General features: G+C 39.0%; 1 protein-coding gene across 2 annotated transcripts in view; it reads left to right on the forward strand.

The window, feature by feature from the left end:
- Positions 1-17,295, forward strand: part of adarb2 (adenosine deaminase RNA specific B2 (inactive)) — a 194,867-nt gene that overhangs the window by 119,873 nt on the left and 57,699 nt on the right. For both annotated transcript variants that reach the window (XM_026944890.3, XM_034308448.2), the window contains exons 2-3: positions 2,459-2,548; positions 4,071-4,993. In XM_026944890.3, the coding sequence (XP_026800691.1) occupies positions 2,459-2,548; positions 4,071-4,993 (1,013 nt within the window). The remainder of the gene's footprint in view (positions 1-2,458; positions 2,549-4,070; positions 4,994-17,295) is intronic.

Below are 17,295 nucleotides of genomic sequence, written 5' to 3' on the forward strand. Positions count from 1 at the left end.
ATAATGAATCCTATTTCCTGAAATGTAATTTGATATTTAGATGGAAACAAAGCTAATCTCTCTGAGACTGAATTGTAATGACATCTAAATGCTTTTTGGACAAACAGTAAGTGCATTTACATGTACACTAATAATACAATCATCATCTGCTTTCAGCAGTTACAAGGTTATTTAAAAGTCCGTTTAAAAGGCATAGTAAGATATATTACATCAATTTAAAACTGTTATCGGATTTTGAGAAATGTTTCGCAATGACTGTATTGTTAGTGTACGTAAACAAACATTTTAGGTTTAAAAAGCATTGCGATGTCATTAAAATAGTAGTATTTTAATTCTAAATTATTTAGAATTATTTAGTTACCTTTCATCAAAAGCATCTCCATGTTTAAAAAATAATAATTTTATTTTTTTAAATTGCAGGTTGGCATGTTGCAAAGTGGGGGGGAAAGCGAAGTGCAGATATTATGAATTTCAAAATAAACTGTATTAATGATTTATTATTGACTGGATTATCACGTTATATAAGTGCGTGTAATCGTGTTGGAGGAATTATTAATAATATCAAACATTTTGTTAGGAAATTACTTTTATGCATGTACATACAGTATACTCAGTGTAAATTTGTTATTTCTAGTTGTGTAACATGAAATGGATAAAGTGACTGATGGATATTTAGTTAGCTGAATAAAGCTATAAATATATGTAGACTTACGTTAGCTAGCACCCATGATGAAACTACTCTGGGGTGGGGGGGGTGGGGGGGGGCTCATTGAATTTAATTGATTCGAATGTGTACAGCGGTTCCACATGATTGAACGGAGTTACATTAACACAATTAGTTTTCGTACATTAAACATGTTTTGAGTATGTATTTTCAAACCCCTGAATAAAATCAAAGTCCACGCTCTCACCCGAGCTGAAGATCGAGCCCAGGTCACTGGTGTTCTCCAACAACCACATTACTGCTACACTCAATTTAATCATGTTAATACTAAACACCCTCGTGAAATTTCATAACGTAATTGCTTTACGTTAATACTGCGTGAATTGCTCACACTCACTGTACATAATTCAATAGTAATTAGGAACTTGTTTAAATTAAACTTAGTATAAGCAGTGAAATTACGTTTTGGTGAGAAACTTTATCATTTTATGCAAACTATACGTAATATATTATCTTAAATCTGACTGACTACATATTCCCTTCTTTCAGTGTAACCAGATCAATAGCATTAATAACATAATGACATAATCCAGTTGAACAAAAGCCTTTTTTCTTTTTCTTCTTTGCATGTACACTAAACAGAGACTCAGACACCTGAGTCACCTGAATCATGGCCTGTTTTGTCATTAATTAATCCACAGTGCTATTGAGTTGAATTCTTGACTCTGATTGGTCAGAAGGTGTGGATTAATTTTCTATAACAGCAGCTCTGCCAGTAGTTCCAGCTGCAAAGCAAATCACAGGTTTATATTAATGCGCTCATCATTTTTTTGCCATAGAAACAACTTACACAGGGACTTGTATGTTGGACGCTCTACATACTCTAACTCTTATAATAAATGGATTATGATGTGCTTAGTGGTTAGCACGTTTGCCTCACACCTCCAGGGTTGGGGGTTCGATTCCTGCATCCTCCCGGTGTGTGTGGAGTTTGCATGTTCCCTGTGCTTCGGGGGTTTCCTCCGGGTACTCTGGTTTCTTCCCCCGGTCCAAAGACATGCGTTGTAGACTGATTAGCATTTCCAAATGGTCCGTAATGGGTGTATGAGTGTGTTTGCGATTGTGCCTTGTGATGGGTTGGCACCCCATTGAGGATGGATGGATGTATAATCGATATTGAAGTTTTCTGTGAGGAGACGTTTATTTAACATTTTTTTAAATGAGTTTGCAGAGTCTGTGTTTTGTAACTGTCAGGGTTACAGCAGTTTTCCTCCATGTGATAGTCTTCATCACGGAGAACATTGCGTGTGAAGCTGTTTCTTAAGAAGCTACGTTGTTTTTTTTTTTTTTTTTCTTATTTACTTCAAGAGAAAGTGACTGAATGGCTGATTATAGGTGCTATAACATAAAACAGGAACTACATGGACATTCCATAACATTAAATGTAAATCTGAACAGATATAATGTCTCAGTATTTGTCTCAGTATTTATTAAATAGAAAATTGTAATTATTGGCAAATTGCAGTGGTATAAAAGGACGCACTATTGGAAAATACTCAACATCGGGGTGGTAACAGTAACGCAACTTCACGTCAGGTCGCATTGCACCATACTGGTGTGGATTATTTTATTATAACAGCATGTCACACAGTGTTTTATTCCTTATTCATGTAAAAAAAAATCCTCTAAAAAGATAAAGCCACAAATTCTGACTCTGTATAAAGTTTATGCATGTTCTTTTAGTTGGTTCTCCAGCCCAGGTTCAACTCACATGATTGTGTGTGTGTGTTACAGAAAAAGTGAGCAGCATGCTGTCTGCACTGATTGTCCCCTTCAAGTATATGAGTCCAGGTCCGAGCAGCACAGAGGATGAAGACACGCTAAGTAAGTACAAAACCAACATGGCAGCTATTGTTTTATTTAACTTTTTTCTTTAACTTATATTATTCTCTAAAGGATCAGTACAGTATTTATCAGAATATGCTGACCTGTAGACCACCACCATGTTTTCAGGTGTGTATCGTAGCGTGTGTAGTGTTTCAGTGTGAAATGTGAAGTATTTGCTTTAGAAGAGTGAAGCACAGTGGAGCAGGCTGTGGAAGCTTGTCTAGAAAGCATTAATATGAAACAGAGTCTTTTTTTTTTCTCTCTCAAACTCAGGAACAGTGTGTGCTCTCCTCCATTATGACAGGGATTGCTGCTTTGCATTGAATACCGGAGACAAATCGCACCCACTTTAAGCATGAACCCTGAGGCAATTTTGAGGCAGATTACAGAAGCGATTTAGCAGATAATTTCCCCATTTGGGAGAATTTGTCCATGGATTTTAAAACACTTAAATAAGAGCCACGCTCACAGGGAGCTTTCAGGAGCTGCTACTTGAGCTTTTTTCTTTTATTATTATTATTATTATTATTATAATATCATTGTATTTCATCTGACAGATTTTTCTTCTAATTCTAAGTCAAAGTTTAGGCACCAGAGAGGAGAGGAAATGGAGACATCACACCCATTTACAGCTGACTTTATAAACCATGCTACAGCTGCCGTTGACTCGGTTTAGCTGGTGTATTCGTGGTTTTTTTTGTCATGGTGGTAGCACGACATGCTGCTGTAACATTTCATGTCTATAAAGAAATCTTGTGTAGATCTGAGTCAAAGTTGCACTTGACTTCACTGGAATTTGCTCACAACGATGCAGACATGCAAGCTGGGAAATAAAAGTGACATGTTGAACTTTTCCTTGTCGCTATGGTGACACCTTGAAAGGTACATCTTGTGTAGCTTTAGTATGGATGTGTTACCTGGGAAGGTGTATGTGGTGTACCTTTAATTATCTTCTAGGTTAAAGGTGCATCAGAGGTCTTTAAAAAAATACACAAAATATACATTATATTCATGTTTTGAGGTGAAAGATGCATTCTAAAGGTATAAAAGACATACCCTTGAATGGAGGGTATTCAAAAAATCAGAAATTATATATATATATATATATATATATATATATATATATATATATATATATATATATAAGAGAGAGATAGATAGATAGATATAGATATATATCAAAAAAATCTGAAATTTTAGATAGATATAAGAAAAGCTAAAAATATTATTAATGAAAAAAGTGTTCATATAGGAGCAATATACAGTTTGTGTAGTGTATATGTGTACAGAATTGATCAGAAAGAAGGTATGTTTCACAGTATATGACCATATTTTTAATAATAATAATAATTAACTAGTAAAAATAAATAAAATTAAATCACAAATCTAAAATATATAAGAAGCTGTGTAAAAAATAGAATAAAAGTACAATAAATAAAATTGATTTTATTAATCCATTCCTCTATGTTTCTGTACTTCAGTTTGGCATGTATGTTTTGTATGTTTTGTCTTCTATCAGGTACCAGCAGTACAGAGGTCAAAGAGAACTGGAACACAGGGAACTTTGAGGACCGCACAATCATGACATCAGATCGTCCATCCTTCTTCCTGTCCGATTCGTCCCGGAGCAGCACGGGCACTCTGAAACGGAAGCGTCCGTTAGAGGAGGACAACAACGGACGTGTATGTGAGCTGCGAGTGTGCTGCAGAAGGTCCTCATGGTCAGACACACCGAAGAACGCCGTGGTGCAGCTGAACGAGCTGCGTCCGGGTCTGCAGTACCGCACCGTGTCTCAGACGGGCCCAGTGCACGCTCCACTCTTCTCCATCGCCGTCGACGTCAACGGGCTCACCTTCGAGGGAACGGGCCCTACTAAGAAAAAGGCTAAAATGAGGGCAGCTGAGTTAGCGCTCAGCTCCTTTGTGCAGTTCCCCAACGCCGCTCAGGCTCACTCAGCCATGGGAGGAGTATCTAATCCCACCACGGACTTCACCTCTGACCTTTCGGACTTCCCTGAAACACTGTTTAAAGGTTTTGAACCAGACGGTTTTCGTTCAGCCAAGTCTGAGCTGCTCTCTAGCGCCCTCCGATTGCGCCACACGCTGGACTTGATGGTGGTACAAGCAAGGCAAGGTGACGCCCACTTTTCCACACCTCCACCAACACCTGAACCGCCTCCTCCACCAAGCCCCGTAGTGCTGCTGAATAATCTGCGGCCGGGAGCACGCTATGCCTGCCTGTGCCAGAGCGCCCGGGGCAGACGCGCTCGCCGCTGCTTCGTGATGGCCGTGCTGGTGGACGGCAGAATATTCGAGGGCACAGGCTGCAGCAAGAAGCTGGCAAAGAGAAAGGCGGCACTGAGTGCCCTGCAGGCACTCTTCAACATCACACAGGCACCCGAGGCGAGAGTGGGTATGATCAAGCGGCCTCATTTACCCCAGGTGAGTCGTGCCAGGCAGGGCCTCTGGCAGCCACAGCACTCCATACGGCGAGCTGTAATAGCCACAGCAGCAGGAATGCTGGGATGCAGAACAGCGAGCCAAGACTTAATTAAAGGGGAGGGGATAATGGGAGGGAAGGGATGGTGCAGGCCTGATCCGGTTACTGAGAGAAAACACAGAAAAGGGGCTTATGTTAACACATGGGCTTTAACATTTACTTTCGGCTAGTCAGACTTGCATATCTTATGTAAACCCAAACTCGTGTGTGTGTGTGTGTGTGTGTGTGTCTGTGTGTGTGAGAGAGAGAGAGAGAGAGTGAGAGAGAGAGAAAGGTCCAACAGTAAACAGAATCTACTCACTCATCTGTTAAGTTGGAGAAAGAGTATAAATGAAGCACATTATAATCCCCATGCCCATGACACAAGAGAAAACAGTGATGATCCTGAAAATGTTTTTTTTTTCCTCCCTCTCTCTCTCTCTCTCTCTCTCTCTCTTCATGTTTATAGAGCTATAATTGCGAAAGTATTGAAATTTTGCGCAATCTCCTCTTGTTTCCTCATGTGTGGCATTGTGGTGTCTATCAAAATTAATTCAATCTGGTGCCCAAAGGAAATGAAAAGCATAAGAGCAAATCGACAAACAAACCTCCAACCCATCAGTAAAAAAAGGAAACAGCGGTCAGGCTTAGGAAATGGTGTTTTGTTAGAAACCTCTAGGGATTTTTCAACATCAATGTCAGTGTGTCCCTGTGTAGGAACGGCATGTGCAGGATCTGCCTGCATTACAGCTTTTCATCAGCAGGAACATTCTTGGAAGCTTGCATTTGTTTCTATCTAAAATGTTCAATCCGGATGCTCGTAGAAGATTTTTACATAACGTTTATAAACATTCGTACAGCATTTCTAGTTGTAGAAACATTAATCGAATGGTTCCATAATGTCAATTTTAATGTTACAGGGAATGTTGTGTGAACGTTAGGTCCTAAAGCTGAATAATATTAATGTTTAAAATTAAAAATTAATGTTAAAATTAATGTTAAAGATGTGAATGTGTAAATGTTTGCATAAGCCAAACCAAACTAAAATTTTGCACCAGATTTACAAAAGTTTCAGAAATACTGATTTTCTTTGTATCTTTGTACGCTGGTGTATTAATCACCTGCGAAGTGCAAAGGGCGTTCCCAACATGGCTCATTTGCATTTAATGACACCCCCAAAACTCCATAAAAGGTCAAGTGCACAGACAGCTGGAAGAATGAAATGAATGATCAGGGAAAAGGCTGAAAGACAGAAGTGGAAGTTATTTTGATATATATGCCAATAAAATATTTAATAATATATAATATTAAGTATATTAATATTATAATATAATTATAATATTAATATATATTATATATAATTATAATATTAATATATATTATAATATAATTATAATATTAATATATATATATATATATATATATTTTTTTTTAAACTAATGCCAATAATATAAAACAACTGAGTTTCACAACATGGTCTGGATGGTACTCTTAGTCCATGAGCCAGTAAACTAGCATGAGATGTGTTTTTGATAGAGACTCTGAAGCCTTTCTGTAAGTACCTCTGGATAAGTGTGTCTGCTAAATGCTGTAAACACAATAAAAAATAAGCAATTTAACTTTGACAGTATATTCCAGATATAAAAAGTGCAGTAATCCATACAGATTATATGATCTGAAGTCAATCAAGTGGAGGTTTACATTAGTTAGCCTTCTTATGCTTAAATTTGCAAACACTCAAGAGCATGAAATTTTGGTTAAAAAAATCCAACACCCAGGGTTTCTGGGTGTTCTGAGAGTTTTTGAACCAATTTTAGGTATATAAAGTTTTTAATGGTGTCTATTTTTATGTGTCAATGACAGTTTAAAAATGTGAAGACTAAGAGTAATACAGCACAGTCAGTGTTACCTGAACACTACAGGAACATTTGTGTTGGGTTACGATCTAACCACCTTAAAAAACTGTCAAATACATAACATTCTGATAACAGTTTACCTTTAAATCCTTTCAGAACACTTTCTCTGTGAGCGTGTGAGTGTGTATTGACCGGGGCTGTTGCTGTGTTAGTATTCTACCCTTAGCCTGTAGGGACCAGAAAGAGAAAATGTTGTCCTTCCTCTCTCACAACATCAATCGAACAACCTGGCCATGTTTACCTGGGAGAAACTTCTCCTTTCTGTCTCTTGCCATGCTGTCTAAAAGGATTGTAAGAGGATTTGCCCCACCAGGTTAGTTCCAGAATGACGAGAGCTTGTGGAAATACTGGAAAGTCAGCGTGCAGTCTGCTGTTACATCTGAATGATTCAGTGAAGGACAAATGCACAAACCAGACACCCCCCGTAACGTAAAATATGCCACCTTCAAAATCATCTGCAATCGAGTAGGTAGGGTGTGTGTGTGTCGGTGTGTGGTCTTGCTGTCAATGTCCATGCCTCCCAGAGGTTTTAGAGTGTTGATTTTCCACAGTGCACTACTAAAGTGGATGTGGCTTAAATCTCAAAAAGCATAAATCTCCCTTTCTCTCAGCACATGCTCACCAAAACAAACACCACACAGGATATACTAGCAGCAGATTGTTGATGGATCAGCTGTTGATCAGAGGTAGTGATAGATCAGTGGTAGATCAGCAGCACTAGATCAGAGGTAGTGATGGATCAGCATTAAATCAGCATTAGTTCACCTGTAGATCTGTGGTAGATGATAGTTAGATCGGAAGTGGTAGATCATCAGCAGATCAGCGGTAGATCAGTAGTAGCTCAGTAGTGGTAAATCAGTAGTAGATCTGTAGTAGATAAGCAGTAGAAGATCAGAAATAGATTATTGGTAGAGCACCAATGGTTGATCAGTGGTAGATCAGCAAGAGATCAGCAGTGGAAAATCAGTGGTAGTAGATCAGTAGTAAGTCAGTAGTAGCTCACCAGTGGTAGATTAGCCATAGATCAATAGTAGATTAGCAGTGGTAGATCAGTGGAAGATCCAGCAGTGGTAGATCAACAGGGGTCGTAGGTCAGTGGCAGATCAGTAGTAGGTCAGCAGTGGTAGATTAGCAGTGGTGGAAGGACAGTGGTAGATCATCAGTAGAATAGTGGTAGTGGATCATTGGTAGATTAGTAGTGGTGGTAGGTCAGTGGTAGATCAGCAGTAGATCAGCAGTGGTAGATTAGCAGTGGTGGTAGGTCAGTGGTAGATCAGTAATAGATTACTAGTGGTAGATCAGAAATAAATTAGTGGTAGATCAGCAGTAGAATAGTGGTAGTGGATCAGTGGTAGATTAGCAGTGGTGGTAGATCAGTAGTAGATCAGCAGTGGTAGATTAGTAGTGGTGGTAGGTCAGTGGTAGATCAGCAGTGGTGGTAGGTCAGTGGTAGATCAGTAGTAGGTCAGCAGTGTACAGCAGATATAAAAAGTCTACACAGCCCTGTTAAAATTGCAGTTTTTTATGTTGTAAAAAATGAAATCAAGATAAGTCAAATATTTTTTCACCTTTAATGTAATATAGCAACCCACAAAATCCAGGGGAACAAATAGAAATGTTTTTAGGAAAAAAAGAAAAGAAAAAACTTGGTTGCATAAGTGTGAAAAAACTGCACCCTTAACTAACACTTTGTAAAAGCACCTTTTGCTTGTAATACAGCACTCAGTATTTTTGATTAAGAGTCTTAACCAAAACTTGGCCAAATTTAGCAACTTAATCTTGATTTGGCAATTTTATTCTGTTTCAGCTCAATCATTCATGTTTCAGCTCAATCAAATTGTGAGGGGATCTCCTATGCACAGCCCTCTTCAAGTCATTCCACAGGTTTTTGATAGGATTTAGACCTGGGCTCTGACAGGGCCATTCCAAAATATTGATCTTCTTCTGCAACCGTTCCTTTGTTGACTTGGATATGTGCTTTGGGTCGTTATCATGCTGGAAGGTGACATTTTTCTTCATCTTCAGCTGTCTCTCTGAGGCCTGCAGGTTTTGTGCCAAAATAGATCCCAGTCTCAGCTGAAGAGAAGCAGCCCCATAGCATGATGCTGCCACCACCATGCTTCACAGTGGGTATGGTGTTGTTTGGGTGATAAGCCTTCTTGAATTTGTGCCAAACACCTTTTCAAAATATGCCCAAAAATTTCTGCATTGGTCTCATCAGATCATGACACATTTTGACACATGATTTGGAGTGATTTTGGTGGGCTTGGATGTTTTGATTTATTTATTTTTTTTCCCATGAGAAAGGGCTTCTGTCTAGCCACCCTACCCCATAGTCCAGACATGTGAAGAATATGAGAGATTGTTGTCACATGCAGAGAGTAATCAGTACTTCTCAGATATTCCTGCAGCTCCTTTAATGTTGCTGTAGGTCTCTTTGCTGCCTCCCTGGTAAGCTTTTGTTTTGTCCTTTTCTAAATTTTGGGGGGATTTCCTGTTCTGGGTAATGTCACCATGGTGTCCCATTTTCCATGGTACATCTAACATTTTGGAAATTCTTTTGTGCCCTCTTCTGATCAATACCTTTCAACAATTTGTTTTTTAATTATACAATATATTCATCAACCAAGATTCTGAAATTAAAATAGATGCCAGCACAACACATAATGTGCTTCTGAATCGTTTTTAAAGATAAGTGTGATGTACATCAAGATCCACAAACATTTTAACCCATGTTTAGACCGCGGTTTAGACCACAGGCCTTGTGTTTGACACATGCTTTAAATGCTGCAGAAAACCAATATAAGTAATCATAAATGTAGATATGACACACATCTGCTATCATTTTTAGCTGTTATCTGAAAAGATAAGTGAAATTGTTGGCTAATGACATAAAAGGGAGAAAGAGGGAGGGAAGAAAAAGAAAGGGTCACCTTTGCAGAGAAAAGGCCGGTGTGTCTCTGGTGAATGATGCTGGTACAGATGGTGTGTTTGGAAAGAAGAAGTCGGTGCAGCACTATGAGTTGCCTCAGGCAAACCTGAACAATAACTGTGAGGCTGAACCTCTCATGCTCCTCTAAATGAAAAATTGAACCCTCATCCAAACTGCATCCAATGTTGCCCCTCATCTCCAGACCTCTAAATAACATCTAAATCATATGGCACACACACTCTGTTTGTTTACTGGAATGAACCTCATAACACAAATTCATAAATACTGCTGTAGCAGTATTAGATGGATGCTGGCAGCTCCACACAGCCCAGGGCATCCTTTCAGTTCATCCAAATACCATTTATGTATTATTATTTCTGGACTTGGACCAACATGCATTAAGTGCTAAATAGGTCCTAGCTAAGATCACGTTAAAGAGGATTTTACATAAAGATTATATACAATTTAAACATGAATAGTTGCTAGGCAACTGTAAAATACAAACTCTGCACACAAACTATCTACTGACTGAGGTTAATGATTTATCTAGCAGTTAAGTCTGCTTACATACATTGTAAAAGCAGAAAGTTCACAGGGCATAGGCTCACTCATGCTGGAAAGTTAAAGAAAAAGACCAGGTGAAGTTTTTCTTCAACTATCCGGTTTTTGTGAACCTGTTATAACATGAGATTTATGTTCTTGGCTGATAGGACTAGATCGCCATGTGGTCTTCTGCTGTTGTAGCCCATCCACCTCAAGGTTTGACATGCTGTGCATTCTGAGATGCTTTTCTGCGCACCACAGTTGTAAAGAGTGGCTACTGAAGTTACCGTATCCTTCCTGTCAGCTCAAGCTAGTTTGGACATTCTCCTTTGTCCTCTCTCACCAAGGCATTTCCGTCTGCAGAACTCACTGCTACACACTGTTTTTTTTTTTTTGTATGTTTGTTTGCTTTGTTGTTTTTTTTTGTTTTGTTTTGTTTTTCACACCATTTTGTATAATCTATAGAAACTATTGTGTATGAAAATCCCAGGAGATCCCAATTTCTGAAATACTCAAATCAGCCTGTCTGGAACAAACCACCATGCCACGGTCAAAGCAAATTGGATCACATTTTCACCCATTCTGATGTTTGATGTAAACATTAGCTGAAGCTCTTGATCTGTATCTACATGATTTTCTGCATTGTGCTGCTGCCACATGATTGGCTGATTGGATAACTGCATGAATGAGCAGGTGTACATGTGTAAAATAGCTGGGGAGTGTATTTATGGTTTCTTAAAACTGAAGTGTCATAGTATGTTACAGGTGTAAATGCAATTTTTGGCAGTTTTGGCCAGAATTTACAGTAGTGATTTGTCTTCCAAGGTCACAACAAAAATATTCTCAAAGTTGTAGCTATTTAGGTGTATAATATGCTGTACAGTCTGTGCGTGGTCAATGGAGCATTTTTTTGCGCTTTTCATAAGAATAATAAAGTATCAGAAGAAGTCTAAATTTCCAGCAATTCAGATAAGAAATCAGGCCTAGTGTTTTTTTTTTTTTTTTTTCCCTCTCCCTCCTCCAATAAGATCATTGCTCAGTACTTATACTGAAGCAGGTTTGGGGAATACAGTCCTTGGTCAGAGGTCAGTGTGGGAGATGTGGTATTATAATAAAGGTTTAAGGCCCTGAGGGATATTAATTCTTTTTTTTTTTTTTTTTTTTTTTGAGCAGGAAAACGAATCGTAACTGCATAAAAATAGCATGAATTTTGGCAGTGGTTTCTCTAACAGGGGTCGATCCCACATCAGGGGTCGGGCCATGCTGCGTACTGGAATGATTACCGAGCGCTCTGAGGTTGATTGTCTACTTAATCTCTCTGCACCATGACAAAGATCAGTGGTGGTGCCAAGTCAACGCGCTGGAGCAGCTAAGGCGAGAGAAACGGAGCGTCACGAGGAAGGACACGACCACGACTCCGGCGTCACTGACCTTGGGCCAGAGAGCATTTGAATAAGGAAATGCCTGCTGCATGACGCAGAATATCAATTAGGGTGCTATTACAGGGTGGAGAGAGAGGATAGAGGGCACTGTGGCCAATTTTGGTTTGCATAATGAACTGAAATACACGGGCGGGTACTTATTCAGGGGAGAGCTAGTATTATGAAGAAGGTGTAAAGCCTGGAGGGACTTTAAATCATTATTTTCAAGCAAGAGAAAGAATCTAAGCTGCATTAAAACATTTCTGAGATGGGATTCAGTGCCACTCTATTCCCATACCTCGGAAATTTCCTGCTAGCAACAGAATGTGTCACAATTGCATTTCTCATGCTTTTGCGCTGTCTGCATTGTGCTGAAGGTAATGTATGGACTCAGACAGGGTGGACAGGCACCATTTAATCTGCCATGGTAATTTCCCTGGTGGAGCAAAATTAAGAGCGTTTTCATACACGTGAAGGTGACCCTGTCCACCAAACCTGCCATTTGCACATTATTTTCTTTCCTTTTTTCCTTCCTTTTTTTCTTTCCCCTAACCATGTGACTTAATCACACTTGATATAAACAACCCCTCAACAGCCGTGAAGAAAAAAATCATTAATTAAGAAAGCCACAACAAATTAGAGAAGGCAGAAAGGCCAAAGGGAGAGAGAGGGAAAAGTCAAAGAAACACATTAGGACAGGGTCAGATTACTCACCCTAAACTTTTAGTGCTTTTCCACTGGGAAGTGAACTCGGCTTGGCAAATTAACCATGATCCTGCATTTGTCAAAGCTAAGTTCCTAGCTAAATTTAGTTTCCCTTCTTGTCCAGGTACCATGTGACCTTTGGCTGGAGCTAAAAAGAAATGCAGACTGTTGATTGGCCAAATTGTCAGAGATACGTCTCTCTGTTTAAATGAGCTAATAAAAAGACATTAACAAGAAATTTATCCAACAGAAGTAAGTGAATAAATCGGCAAAGTTCTCAGGAACAACGTTATTAAACAACACTCGAATGAAAAAGCTACAGAGTCATACCAATGCCCTTAAACATCTTTGTCAGGATATCTGCTTTGATAATATGCAGGTGGAAAGTTCATGGAACCACAACTAATCGTTCCCTTACAGGTGCATCACGCAAGATTTTACTATGCGCTCTCAGACTAATGATAAGGAAGGTAAGAGAGGAGACAGCAGTCACTTGAAAAGAGTTGCAGGACGACCTGAAAGCAGCCAGAGCAACAGGTACACAGAGAACAGCAAGCCACGAACTTCACTGCAATCATGTCTGTTCTTATACCTCACACAAACTTTTTCTCAGGCCACCACACACACAGCACTGACCTAACTATGATTTTCTGTTTGCGTTCTTTCCATCAGCTAGTCGTTTTTATTCGCTGTCTTGCTCACCATGCCTGTGCGGTAATGTTTGTGCACGTTAATGGCAGCACTTTGTACACGAAAAGGTTAGAATCATCATGAACCGACTCATTGTCTATGCAAAAGATGACCTATAGGATTGGTAAATCTGTTCCACACAGCCACCAGCGGTTTTATACACACACACACACACACGCACACACACATGCGCACACACCAGACCAGTCAGTTCCTGACTCAGCAGAGACTAAATATAGTTTATGTGCCATTGTTTGAGCCATTTTTTTGGACTAGGCTGAATGTGGCAGAGTTCTTCAAAGTCTTGAATCCATCTCTGGTGTGTTTACGCTGCAAACACACACACACACACTGACTTTTCATCTCTCGCATGTCTCCTGTGGATCGAGTGATGAGAGGCTCACTTCATTAGCAGTGTAATCAGGTTCATTAGTGCCTCAGAGACACTCAGGTACAAAACTGGCTGGGATCAATCATAGAGTGTGTGTGTGGGGAGGAGTTATCTCACTGAGACAGACTGTGGTGTGTATGTGTGTGTATGTGTGTCAGCCTTTTTTATGTCTTGGTGGGAACCAAATATCCCCACAAGGATAGGAATAGCTGACAGTTTAGGCATTGTAGGGACATTTTGGCTGGGTTTTTTTTGTTTTGTTTTTTTAATACAAAAATGCAGCTTTTATTTTAAAAAAATTCAAAGAGTCGAAAAGTTTCCCTTTGGTTACTGTGGTTAAGGTTAGGGTTGGATTTAGCTGTTTTTAATAATTATGTCAATGAAAGGTCCTCACAAGGATAGTAAGACAAAGGTGTGTGTGTGTGTGTGTGTGTGTGTGTGTGTGTGTGTGTGTGTGTGTGTGTGTGTGTGAGAGAGAGAGAGAGAGAGAGAGAAAGAGAGACAGAGACCAAGAGACCAAGTTAGACTGGTGTTTAGATCATTTATAGCACCAGTTTCAGCTATCTTGAGAACAAATCCACATGGAATATGGTTGGTGTGTTTTATATGCAATAATCATGCATGCGTCTTTATTCTGCACCTTTATGACACTTTCCTATCCCCATTTTAGTGATACCATTCCATTTTCGGTGCTCGATTCAGGTGAGTGTAGCTGCAACCTGAGGGTGCCAACATCCCAGCTGCCCCTAGGTTCCTTCTCACCTTGCTTCACCATGCTCTCTGTGTCCTTGAATGAGCTGCTGTATGTATTAGCTTTCGGGATACATGTACAATAGTTAACTTTTTAAAATGAAATAAAATGGTGCTTTTTTGTTGTTGCATGTCCTTTTTTAAAAATTTTTTTAAAAATTATACAATTGTTAGTTCCGGTCCACTAATTTAATTGGATGAGCCGCATTCCAAGAGGCTTATATTTAGAATAACCGCACTGGAACATTTCACTGTTTCTATCAGTCCACTCGTCTGTGTTCGCCACGTACAGTTCCACTTCTAGCAACAGTCCCACTGACACAGTTACTACAGTAGAGTTAGCGATATCATCAGTGGACATGGCAAATGAGACATTTTTCAGGAATATAATTTCTGACTTAAAATATCAAAAGCTCCTCAGATGAAAATGAAAAGGAAGATGGGATGCTGATTTTACCAGCTGTATCTTTAACTAGAATGTGTAAATCAATGTGAGCTAGCTAGCCAGCTAGCTGATGTGCTATAACGTGAGTGTAGCTTCCTTCAGGATCTATTTCTGTTAGCGGAGCAAAAACAAATAAAACATTTGGCCATATTGTGTCCAAAATGTCAGTTACTTGATATTCATTTCTTATTTATAGAACTGTTGTATAAAAGCAATACCGGACTCACAGTGTACTGAATATCAGCAAAGCTGTGAGTAGCTATGGCACTCGGCCCGCACAATTGTGAGTGCGATATTGCTTAAATAGAAATTTATACATGCCCTACTAAATATTAACTAATGCATAACTTCATATAGTATATAAATTTGCTTTAGATATTTGTTGAGTATACACACAGTGTGTATTACTATATATTATGGTACGGTATTAAAGGTATAGTAGTGGTTGAGTATTTCAGGTCATGTTAGCTGCTCGAAGTATATTCTAACATTACCAGAAAACTCCATGTAGTATTTTTGAGCAAAACTCTTAAACCCCTTGAGTGTGGTTCCTCTCGGAGACAGGTTGGATTGCATTCTGTCTCCACTGTAAGTAAATTTGTATAAGTCTACCTGTAAAATAAATGAATAAATACATATAGTATAGCTTAGAAGGAAACCATGTTTAATGGGCCTAAAGAGAGGAAGCTCTTACTCTATGCTGTTCTTCAGACCTCCAGGGATTAGACTTAGCCAAAGTCTGATGTTCTTATCCTCACCTCCTGCAGGCTTTAGTTTCCGTCACATGATAACACACCTAGCTGTAATATTCAGAAGCTCTCCAGGGCTTTGATTAAATGGATCAGGAGTGTTAGATTAGGGATGGAGCTTTGCAGGATGGTAGACTTTTAGTCATCCCTCAGGCTGAGTTAAATATTGTAATGATGTGTGCTCTACATGGCACTCCTGTTGGGTTTATCATATATTTCATACATATTTGTGGTTTTGGGATTATTCTTAGCTACATTAGCTGTTCTTTAAGAAGTCTAACACTTAATAATTTGCAATTAGGCGACCCACAAGCTTTGTTTTTATCAATGTCCTAAGTTCTGTATGATGCAGTTCACACATCACACATTATAGACTGGTGACAAATTAAAGGGAAAAAAAGCAGTGGCTCTGGTATATTGTTGGGAGATTTTTTTTTTTTTAATGTTTGTTTTGCTAGCATGGATTGTGTTCACGTTTGCCTAGCACCTCCAGGGTTGGGGGTTTGAATCCTGCCTCTCCCCCTGCTTCGAGGGTTTCCTTCGGGTACTCCGGTTTCCTCACCCCAATCCAAAGACATGCATTGTAGGCTGATTAGCATTTCCAAATTGTCCGTATTGTGTGAATCGGTGTGTGAGTGTATGTGTGATTGTGCCCTGCGATGGGTTGGCACCGTCCAGGGAGTCCCATCCCTTGTGCCCCCGTGACCCTGTGTAGGATAAGCGGTATGAAGGAAGGATAGATGGATGGATAGATGGATGAATGGATGGGTTTGTGTTCACTTGTGTCACTGCAAACTGATTTTTTTCCCCATGTGATTCATTCTGACATTAGATTTCTACACAATTACATAAATATAGTAGTTCACATGATGTCATATGTGTTTGAGTCCACATGTGCAATTTCAGGACATACTATATTGTTGACACATAATCACATTTGAAAATCTTATGATAATTTATCACCTGTGAACTATATGTATTTTTTTTTTTAAATCTGTGAGGGGTTTGTTGTCTAATATATATATATATATATATATATATATATATATATATATATATATATATATATATATATATATATATTGTGTGTGTGTATATATATTGTGTGTGTGTGTATATATATATATATAGATAGATAGATACCCACACATACTCCATGATGTATACCATCAAACACACTTAAACATACTCTCTTTCTCTCTCTCTCTCTCTGTCTCTCTCTCTCTCTCTCTCTCTGTGCTATTGAACAGATTGACTAAGAGGAGAAACTGTCAGATAGAGAGAGAGACTGAGACGAGAACCTCAATGGAACAAAACCTCTTCAGGATTAATTAGGCGTTAGATTGGTTGCAGGCAAACTGGAGCTGTCTGAGCGCGGATCGTCCCAGTGGCCAGCTCTATTCATATTTTAGCCTGGCTGAGGGCAAAATCTCACCCCGCACCGGGGCTTTCCATTAGTAGGGCACATACCCAATCCTCACATACCTCCTGATATCCTGTGGTGATTTTCTTTTGTGCCCAGTTTCCTGTCTTGCTTTGCTTGCTTAAATTTAGAAATATATTCCTCTTATGTAATATCAACACATTAATTAATGTTTAGTGTAATATTGATTTTATCCATGATTAAGTCCTTAAAATTAAGTCTACGCTGAGCAATATGAAGTTGATTCAACTTAATCTTGATGGAATAAATATTGTTTATATAGTCTTTATTCCATCCCTG

This window comes from Pangasianodon hypophthalmus, chromosome 1 (genome assembly GCF_027358585.1).
Source record: "Pangasianodon hypophthalmus isolate fPanHyp1 chromosome 1, fPanHyp1.pri, whole genome shotgun sequence".
Taxonomy (NCBI): Eukaryota; Metazoa; Chordata; class Actinopteri; order Siluriformes; family Pangasiidae; genus Pangasianodon; species Pangasianodon hypophthalmus.